Raw genomic sequence first — 11,030 nt, 5'->3', positions numbered from 1 at the left:
AGATCCAGAGTTTAATGATATTATAACAAAATCCTGGAGTGCGATGTCGTCACCTGAAACTTTTCCTCCTTTAATGACCTTCAGGGACAAAATGGAATCCATTCGAATGCTGGTTAAGGATTGGCAATACAAGAAAAGGCAAATGAACAGAAATGCTCTCCGGGAAATTCAAAGGGAATTAGACAGCTCATCGGAATCTATGGCTACTCATCTTCTATCCTTCAAAATGAGATGTCGGATAAAGGAGCTCCAAAAGAAAAAATATAAAATCTTAGAACAGGAGGAAACTTTTTGGAGATTGAAGAGCAGGGCGATTTGGCTCAAGGAAGGGGACAAGAATACAAAGTTTTTTCATAAATACGCGAGCTCCAGATGTGAAAAAAATTCTATATGGAAAATAAGTGATGGAAAAGGAGGTTTCCTATACTCGCAAAAGGACATTTCAAGCGAGGCTGTGAGATACTTTGAAAATCAGTACAAAAGATCTGAAGTTTGCAGGTTTCAGGATATTTTATGGGGCATAGATTTGTTCCCACAGATGTTTGATGAGGAATTAAATGATCAAATTTTCCAGCCAGTAACTGAGGGGGAACTATTAGGAACAATGAAATCTTTTAAAAGGGATAAATGCCCAGGTCCAGACGGCTGGACGATAGATTTCTTCATTCACTTTTTTGATCTTATCAAATCTGACCTATTAAGGATGGTGGAAGGATCTAGGATGTCAGGCAGTATCAATTAGATTACTACGAATTTATAGAGGGTGGCCAAACGGGAAAAAGGAAATTTCATCTCTCTAAATTATTTGATATCTCTTTGCCGAAGAGCATGGGAGGATGGGTTCTGATGGATTTACGGACTTTCGAAAAGGCACTTTTATGCAAGTCTTTGTTGAGAGGGATTTATGGAGAAGGACCATGGAGTATCACAATATAGAAGAAATACCTGGGCAGGAAGGATTTATCACTCTAGTACAGGGAGGGAAGGATCGACTCCTCTTATGGGTCTTCAATATGGTTAAGCCTTCGTAAGGTAGAAAATTATTTCTTAAGGAATTTAATTTGGCGTTTCCAAACCGGAAATAAAATCCTTATTGGAAAAGACCAGTTCCTGAGTGGTGCCGAGGAGATCAATGTGCCTGAAACATTATTAAATTTCTTTCATAGAAAAGGCTTTTTCTATTGGGACAGGTTGATTTTTGGTTGGCAGAGAGTGATCCCACTTTGGAAAGAAGCAAGAAATTTGGAGATGCCGACTGCTATTGCTCATCAATGGGATCACATCAGGACGAGCCTCAGGAATTGCAGTATATTCCGCTCTGCGGATTCTGACTGTCTCATCTGGAAAAATTCAAAAGTGATGAATCTAGTTCGTGTTAAAGATGTTTATCAGAATTTAATTGGTCTGAAGGAGGCCCCTCACAATGCTATTTTCCATCGTATATTTTGGAAATATGGATGCCCTTCCAAAATGATTTACTTCTCGTGGTTAAATTTCCATAACAAAAATCCATCTTGGAAAAACTTGAAAAAGCGGGGATGGCAAGGTCCAAGTTTCCGTCCAATATGCAGGTCAGCTGAGGAAAACAACTGTCACTTATTTTTAAATTGCCAAAGATCTCAACAATTATGGCAATCTGTGGAGATGTGTTATGGAATCCAACATAATTCTCATGCTTCAATTATTGAAGTGTTTCTCTGGTGGAGTGAGCAAAAGGTTTTATGGAGGCCATTAATCATTATCACTCTTTGGTGCATTTGGAAGTGGTGAAACAATTCTATTTTCAATGACAGAAAAACTCCTTTCTTGGAAATCTTTTCCAATATTGTTTCCCTCTATGACGCTCTTCCACAAAAGCCTCTCATGAAAACAAAGGAGGATTGTAAAGACCATTCACAGGTGCACACATTTTTGCCAAGGGCATATTTCGATGGAGCTGAACAGAAAGGTATTTGTGGCTGTGGGGTTCACATTATAGTAAATGAAAATGATCAATATTTCATCCACTGGAATGGGGGGATGGGCTCCAACAGCAAAGCTGAGGCGATGGCTCTTGCTGGACTGCTATATTTTTGTTTCTTTCTAAACATTCAGGCAGTCTCAATTTTTGGAGACTCAAAAGTAATGGTGGATTATGTCTCAAGGAAAAATAATATTTTCAAGCCTCATCTCGTAGGATGGATGGATAGGATCAGGTTTTTCTGGGGTAGAATGGAAGGAAGTTCAATTCAGCATATCAACAGGGCTCAAAACCAGCAGGCAGACTTGTTGTCAAAGGAGGGTCTTCAATCGGCTCCAGGTTTTTGGTTTATGCAGGTATCTTCTGAAGGGAAAATTTTCTCTATCCAGGAATTTTCTCTTCTTGATTTCTAATTTTAGTAAAGCAGTCCCTCAGGTATGCACTAGTTTATTCCTCTTCTGCCTTACATTCCCTCTGATTTTTGTTATAAATGATGATGCATCTTGTGAATTTTTCTATGTATCGTTTCCTTGCTCCGCATCTGCCTCTCCTATGTCACTTCTATGAACAATGTAATCTTGAAGCTGGTTGACAGTCTATGATCTGTCGTTTTTCTGGGCAAATGTCTTGCCTTTTTTTGGATTATGCTCCATGCTTTTTAGCTCGTCAAATGATCCAGACCTATATGGGTCATATTCAGAATTACAAGCAAATGTACTAATCTGCCTCTTTATATATCTTATATAAAACGATCAAGCTTTTTTCGTCCTCAAAGAAAATAATTAAGAAATATGGAATAATCTAATATATACCCTCTCTATTTTCTCTTTGAACCACCACGTGGAGACAATTTCTCGTTGTTTTCAAATTAAAAACAAAATAACTACGATAGTGACCATTTCAGTTTATTTTTTATTAATATTAATCAAACTTCACCATAATTTAGGAAAAAAAATAATTTCATTAATTGGGTTTTCAAATATATTTTCTCCTGGGATGAGTTTTAAAATATGATTTAAAATTGCTTATATCTGATTGGTTGAGAGGTTTTCAAATAATGAGATAGTCTTAATAGTTTAAGATATTGAAGTATTTTATTAAAGTAAAAGTCTATTCACTTTTTTAATAAAATAACATAACAAATTATTAAAATAACATAATTTTTAATAGTGGATTTTTTTAATAGACAACCATTACTATTCACACTACAAATTTAACCACTAAATTATAATATTTCACTGTTGTTAATAAATAATATAATTAAAGTCTCACCATTGATTGTAATAACAATTATATTTATATTTACACATTTTTTGAATTGGTCATCAATAAAGTTAAATGTCATTATAATCGAGTAATAACAATTATATTTATATATGTTTCTTGCAGGCCATATGTCTACTCGTCATCCTATGGTGCTTTCCTGGATTGCCTATTTCGCATCTTGCAGATATACAGATCTTTTTCTTTCGGGGATCTCCTCTTCCCCATGCACGTGGATTATGATCACTAAAAGCTTTTTTCTCATATGTATTGTTGACAATTATATGATCTTAATATAATATATACAGTTTTTCTCTCTGAAAAAAAACAATTATATTTATATATTTTCAATGGAGAAATCGCAATTATCTTTATATATTTCCAATCGACTTTGTCATGTGAGAAGAGGGCGGCGGCATAACTTGCCCTGTAAGTCATCGACATGCGACGGAATCAAGGTTCATTTGGCCTTCACTTGTGGGAAAAATAATTCTGTTAAGTAACTATCATCAACTTCGACGCCGCTTATATGTATTTGTGCTCTGCGATACCAGACCAGAGGGCGGAGCTGTATTCCGGGTAAGTAACAATGGTGACTGGGTTGGGATATGCGTGCCCACTTGCTGACTACGTTGAGTTTTGTCTGAGACTCACAACGGCGCTGGTTGCTTTGGTGGTGGCATGGAGTTTCTTCGTCAGGGTAAGAAACAGGAAGCTGCCACCTGGGCCTTTCCCGCTGCCCATCATAGGAAATATGCTTTATATACTGGGAGGCCTTCCGCACCGAGCACTGGCAGCACTGTCTCTGAAATTCGGGCCCCTCATGTCTCTCTACTTCGGCTCCACACTCGTCTTAGTCATCTCTTCTCCTGAGATGGCAAGGGAGTTTATGAAGACTCATGATCTGCTTTTTGCCAGCAGACCTCCATCAATTGCAGGTAATTACTTGTTGTATAATCATTCGGACATCGGCTCTGCTCCATATGGCCCTTACTGGAGGCAAATGCGTAAGGTCTGTGTTTTACAAATGCTAAGCTCCAAAAGATTGGATTATTTTCGCTTTATAAGAGAAGAGGAAGTCTCTGCTATGATTCGCTCTGTTCTCATTAATTCAGACCATCCAGTAAACATTGGCCAAACTGTGTGGACTCTTACCAACGATATAATTTGCAGAATGACTTTCGGCAGAAAGTATTCTGACCACGACTTCATTGGCAATAGAGGAGTGAAGGCAATGATCAAGGAAACTATTCTGCTGCTGGGTGATTTTAATATCGGAGATTTCATACCATACTTGGCCTGGATGGATTTGCAAGGCCTTAACCGCCGCCTCAAAAGCATCCACAGCACTCAAGACAAGTTGCTAGAGAAACTAATAGAAGAACACATTGCGCAGAATGACCCCAATGTCCCCCGAGATCTGGTAGATGTTTTACTTGCAGCGTCTGCGGATAAAGATATGGAGCTACAAATTACACGAGACAATATAAAGGCCGTGCTCTATGTATGTAAGAGATTATTAAATCTACACTGCAATATTTTTTTAAATAATAAATGTTTCTGAAAACCTCTTAACCATCCATAATTTTAAATCTGAAACCCTATTCCAATAATATGATGCTGTATTTACTATTGATATAATGATGATGGTGACAGGATATGTTGGCCGCTGGCACGGACACATCGTCTGCAGGGATAGAGTGGGCAATGTCCGAATTGTTGAGGAACCCACTAGTGCTCAACAAGCTTCAGGACGAGTTGCAACGTGTTGTTGGATTGGAGCGCATGGTCCGTGAATCTGATCTCCCTCGCCTACCTTATTTGCAAGCTGTGGTGAGAGAAACTCTTAGACTCCACCCACCAGGGCCGCTTGCCATTCCCCACAATTCTATAGACGCCTGCAAAGTGCTGGGCTATGAAATCCCCCGGAACACCCACGTTTTCGTGAACATTTGGGCAATCGAAAGGAACCCAAAGTCATGGGAGGATCCGGAGCAGTTCGTACCGGAGAGATTCATGCATGGTGACTGCCTGGATGAAAGAATTAAGAACTTCGAGTGGATGCCATTCGGAGCAGGAAGGAGACGATGCCCAGGAGAGCTGTTGGGAACGCTTCTTGTCGAATTTGCAGTGGCGCAGCTAGTGCACTGCTTCGACTGGAGGCTTCCTGATGACATGATTGGGGAGGAATTGGGTATGTCTGAAAAGTTTACTGGACTCACAGTACCTAGGGCACATGAACTCGTGGCTGTTCCGACTTCTCGCCTTCCGTTGGTACTTTAATCTCTATACAACTACCTGCTTCACTTCACTTAGAAACTTCAATAAAAGCATAGCTCATAGAGCTGTCCAAATAAAATATTTTCGAGTAAATTTTCAGCTTGTCGGTGTTCCTGCTTTCTCGAAGTGAAATAGAAATGTGCTCAGTTATTGCCACTTTTAGGGAGAAATCTTTGCCAGGGATTTTAAATCTTGATACCTACTTTTCATTTTTCCGTGAATGAAAGCATGAAAAGTTCCGTGAGAGAACGTTTTGCCTGTGTCAACTGTTTTTTTTTTTATAGAAATCTTTGCCGGGGATTTTAAAGCATGGAATGTAGGTATATATATATACACTTCGTCAGATACGTACTTTTCATTCTTCCGTGAATATGAAAGTATGAAAAGTTTCTGTGAGAGAACGTTGTGCCTCTGTCAACAGTTTTTTTAAGTTTAAAATTTATTTTTTAATTTAAATATATTTTTGCAATAATGTTAGAAGCTTAAAATTTATTTTTTAATTTAAATATAATTCTGTAATAATGTAATCTAACTTTAATTTAATGATGATGATTAATTTTCAATAAGATGTAATGTTTTCTGATAAGTTTGTAAATATTGGTTTACTAAGGTTAAAAGATATATATATTTTTTTTTGGGTCCTGGGAAAGACCAAAATAATATTGGACAGAGATATATTTCTATTTACCAAATGTTTATGAGATGACCATGAAACAATGTTAAAGAGGATCACACTTAGGGAGTTGAACAATTATGGGCAAGGCGGTTATCTGCTCAAATTCTTCCTAGGAAATAAAACTTCCAAAAAAAATATCAATAAGATAATGATGAACGTGAGGTAAGAAGGGAGGAGATAAGTTGTTCAGCCAGTGGAGTCCATCTGAAACTTGTATCCTCAGATTATGGAATTAACCCAGTCTGGTTGGGATCAAATGGTCATTGAAAGATCATCTTGAACTGATAGCTATTCTAAAACTATTTTATCACTGTTTTAGAATTATTTCAAGTATAAAACAGGCTCGTTGAAGACTTGGGAAGAAAGTGATAAGACTAGTCTCATTGGTTGGAAGAAGACTTGTACATAATTAATGAGCATTTGTGATAGTCAATATGTTTGTAGTTAATTAATTAATGAGCATTTGTAATGGTCTTTGGTAAAGAGACAGAGACTGTTTGTTTTTCTTTTGTTAAGAAAGGAGAGCCCAACGATTGTGGTCGGCCTTATATAACGTTGACTGCAATGAACCCAAAGCGTTCTGAGATTTGAAAAAAATCTGTGTGCTCATAACCAATAGATGACTGAATCTCGTAGAAGATTAGTAACTGGGTCAAACTAACTGAATAGAAATCCAAAAATAATCTTTGCTATTTATTAAGATTGCACTATAATATCTATATCATGGTTATCTAAATTATTTTAGATATTATTATAACTTGGAGACTAAACCATACTTACCAAATTCGATCGTACCAATATAAAAATAAAAAATCGGAAACATGATTGTTCTCAGTTCGTCGAATAATACGTCATTCGAAGTTCGGTGCAGGACTAATAATAGAGGGCGAACAATGCACATTCCAATAAAATTTTGAAAGCAAGTTTTTAATGAAATTCATGTTAATATATATTAACATATATTAACCTATGGCAGGATGTATACGAAAAGCTACAAAGTCGAGTAGAAGTTCGCTGATAATCCGCCATCAGTAACTCTCTCTTTTGTGTCAGGTGCAGGGCTACAGAGAAAGCAATGCACATTTGAATGAAATTTTGGAGGCAAGCTTTTATTGAAATTCATGTTAATATATATTAACTTACGGCTTGGGAGGTATATCGAAAGTCATAGAATATGTTAGGGCGTATTATATATAGTCCAAAGTTAAAAAAATAGGTTAATAAAGGACGCACATTGGTATAGGAGAGTATTGATGTAGGTGTTATTTTTAATATATAAATGAATAATTTGTAAATATGTTGAGTTATATATTTATTAAATTTAGATAAAAGTGAAAAAAATTATGTTTTTTTTTTTACGGATTTTGAGGAAGTATAAAATTGTAAGACTTATAAAGAATAAAAGATATTAGTAATTATAATATGTAAAAGATGTTAGTAATTATAATATGAAATTTGTATGGTTATGTGTAACATAGAATTTGTATAGAAATTTAGTTTATTGAACATCAAATTATATAATTTATAAAATATTTGTTATATGAACGAATATAAAAATGTCTATAAGTTTTGTTTCCGTTAAAATTTTAATTGTAATAAGAAATTTTTAAAAAGTTTTTGAGATTATCAAAATTATAATTTTGTATTTTTAGTCTATTTTAACTTTTAAAAATATTGAAAAAATAATATATTTAAATAGTTATAAGAAGTATACTTTTGAATTTTTTTGATATTAAATTTTAGGCAATCGAATTTTTCTGTACCAAATTTGCTCAAACTTTGGTGGAACTTGGTCACTATGAACTCAACAATCATAAAGATATAAATCCAGTTTAGCGATTAAATTATACCTACTATGATATATCTTGAAAAGAAAACTTTGAACGAATAATTAAATATGAACTCAACAATCATAAAGATATAAATCCAGTTTAGCGATTAAATTATACCTACTATGATATATCTTGAAAAGAAAACTTTGAACGAATAATTAAATTTGATAACAGAAAAGAAACCTTTTAAAACAGATTGATAAATATGAATGGAAATTTAGTAAACTGTAAATATTATGGTGCTCTAACGATTCCAACTCATACCCATTTTGTTGTAATAAGGAAAATAATGGCAAACACAAACAATGAGGTGTACAAAGATACTGCCACTAACAGTGAGAGTCAAAAGGAAGCATATATATATATATATATATATATGTTTGTGAGGTATACGGAGGTACTGACACTAATGACCATAGAGTCAAAAGGAAGTATTGTTCATATATATATATATATTGATAAATGTTCAGAAATATATGGTCTTGTATAATACAATTGTAACAAAAAGTATAGCCAAATTTCTAAGTACAGAAACCCGAGCTAGGGTATTCAATTTTTATGTCCCTTTTGTAACTTAAAAACTTCAACAGACCAACAAGGTTACAATTACCCTTAATGTCACGATATCACATTAACTCAAAACAAATACTCGGTCAACTTTCTAAATGGGAGAGGAGACCCGTGCTTGTGAACCCTAGGGTTCCAACACCATTGTAAATCTCAAAGGAAACTATTTGCGTACTAGATAAGACAAGAACCCATCATGTCGAGAGTGGCCTAGAAACCCTTTGCGGGGTAAAGGGTCTTATTGCACCTTTGAATGAAAAAAAGAAGGAAGATTATCAAATGGAGATTTTGGAGCTAAGAGCATAGGTCAAAGATGAACTTCAAAAATGTAACATCAAATCAATACCATAAGGTCCACAAGCAAAGAAGCTCAGAATTAGAATAATCACCTCTGCAAAGGAAAACCCCTTGGGGAAAATAATGAAAAAAAATATTTACCTAAGAAACCATCGACTACTATTCATATCCCTAACTCATCAATTTACACGGGTTAGAATCCTGTGAACCAAATACCCAAAAAAAAATGAAAATCCTCTTAACGAAGAGTTGAAGAAAATTTTCCTACCCTGCCAAATGCATTGGGCTGCAAGTGAGTAAAGGATCCAAATCCCAATAAGGCTGGTAAAACTCTGGTCCATTGTAAAAAAAAGGTTGGTGATGGATGAGCAAATTAACAAGAAAACAACACTTTTCTTTTATAAGAGACACCATTGGCCTTCGAAGAAGAGACATACAATAAGCCCATACCTAGTAGGAGGTGTAGAACCATTGAGAGTTCTTGTTATTGTTAGCGGAATTGCTCAAAGATTGTCGATTCATATGCGCAGGTGGCCAGAGGAGGAATGAGCGACAGAACATCGGGAAGGGGTAGGTAGTTATCCTGTAACTACTATCTTACTATCCCACCATCTAATCAACCCTAACCATCCTTAGACATGAATATCATCCCACTTCCGTAGGTGAGGATCAAGCCACTCGGTGGCATAGATCCATTCAGTCTCTCGAAAATTCACCTCAATTGACATTTGATAACCAAAGTTTGATGGCTAGAGCAGAATATAAGGTGGATAAACTTATTTTATAAAAAATACCATAGTCAACCTGAATCATAAACCCTTCTTAATTAATCCAATGGGTGAGAATATCAACTAAGCATCTCTAACATGTATAGTACCGAATTCATATTATACATTAAATAAATAAAAATGTTTGGTAGTGTGTTAAATTATTGGGCTATGTTACATAAGACCAGTGGGTCTATCATACTTTAATATGGTAAGTGATTAATAATGATTCTTTAATATTTTATTTCTATGATATAAAAGAAGGGAAAGAAGCACTCCAAGATCACTATAGTTTTGTTGGCTTAACAAGCCATGAAGGTTGTAGGTGTGGCAAATGAGAATGGATGTGAGTAAGAGCTGGGCAATATAAAAGAAAGTATTTTTCATCTTCAACCTTCTTAGCATCACAAAAGTGTACCAGGGTGTTTTGGGAATAGACCAATGTCGAGTTTCACTTTGAAGCTCATGAGAATTAGTTCTAATCTTTGCAATGTTCATTTTCTTTTTAATACTAGTCAAGAAAGAGAGGTAATTATGGTTGCCAAGGGTAGGGTTGTTATATTCCTTGTGATACCTTAATTTTCTTTTCCCTTCTAGCTCCTTACCATCCACAATTTGTCCTTAAATTTGGAGGTAATAGTATTTTTAATACTTTCCTTATTCCCTGAGATGACCTCTCCCCTTATCCCCCAAGGGTCGAGCCAAGACTGGGCATCCTTATTACAAACTTTCTTGATATGGAGGCAGTGCTTTTGGTTAGAGTTGGAAGAAATTTTTGGAAATAGGTGAAAGCATGAAGATGGGTTACACTTTTGGGTCAAATGTGGCGATGAAATCTCAAGTTTTTTGTCTTTTATCAAATTGCACCACTCAAAATTCATATAAGAATTATGACTTTTGATTCGATGTAAGAAATATGTGGAGAAATATGATTTTGTCTTAATAATATTTTTTTCAAATAGAAATTAGTGTCGTATAATCTCTCAATTTTCCATTAAATGCAATATATGTCGTTGCAAATTTTCGCAAAACTTAAGAGGTATGTGTGTATTCATGTAGCATAACTTAGTCTAAAAAGTGTGTGTATATATATATATATATATATATATATATATATATATATATAGATATATATATATATATATATATATGAGCATGATCTACACAGACATAACTAAGTTTTCATATTAATATTTTTTTTTAATGCAAAATTATATTTTTTTATTATTTTTCGAAGTTGCCGAAGTAATATTTCAATTCCATTTTGGAGACACACATGTTCACGTAAGATTTCTTTCAACTCTGTAAATAAATTGAAAAACAAAGAGTAACCTTTTGAAGAGAACTTATAAAAAAAATAGTGGTAGTTTTTGAAATTTTTTCGTTGT

At 34.9% G+C, this 11,030-nt stretch overlaps 1 protein-coding gene across 1 annotated transcript; it reads left to right on the top strand.

Moving 5' to 3' along the window:
- The first annotated feature begins 3,720 nt into the window (after nucleotides 1-3,720).
- Nucleotides 3,721-5,715, top strand: LOC149214514 (cytochrome P450 71AU50-like). The gene is made up of 2 exons (XM_089390921.1): nucleotides 3,721-4,727; nucleotides 4,880-5,715. Exons 1-2 carry the CDS (start codon nucleotides 3,813-3,815, stop codon nucleotides 5,504-5,506), a joined length of 1,542 nt encoding a protein of 513 aa, XP_089247047.1. The 5' UTR covers nucleotides 3,721-3,812; the 3' UTR covers nucleotides 5,507-5,715.
- The last annotated feature ends 5,315 nt before the right edge of the window (nucleotides 5,716-11,030 follow it).

The sequence above is a fragment of the Pinus tabuliformis genome, chromosome 1_1 (genome assembly GCF_031772625.1).
Source record: "Pinus tabuliformis cultivar Carrire ecotype Pingquan chromosome 1_1, CPIR1, whole genome shotgun sequence".
Classification (NCBI taxonomy): domain Eukaryota; kingdom Viridiplantae; phylum Streptophyta; class Pinopsida; order Pinales; family Pinaceae; genus Pinus; species Pinus tabuliformis.
This window is presented reverse-complemented; position numbering and strand designations above follow the sequence as displayed.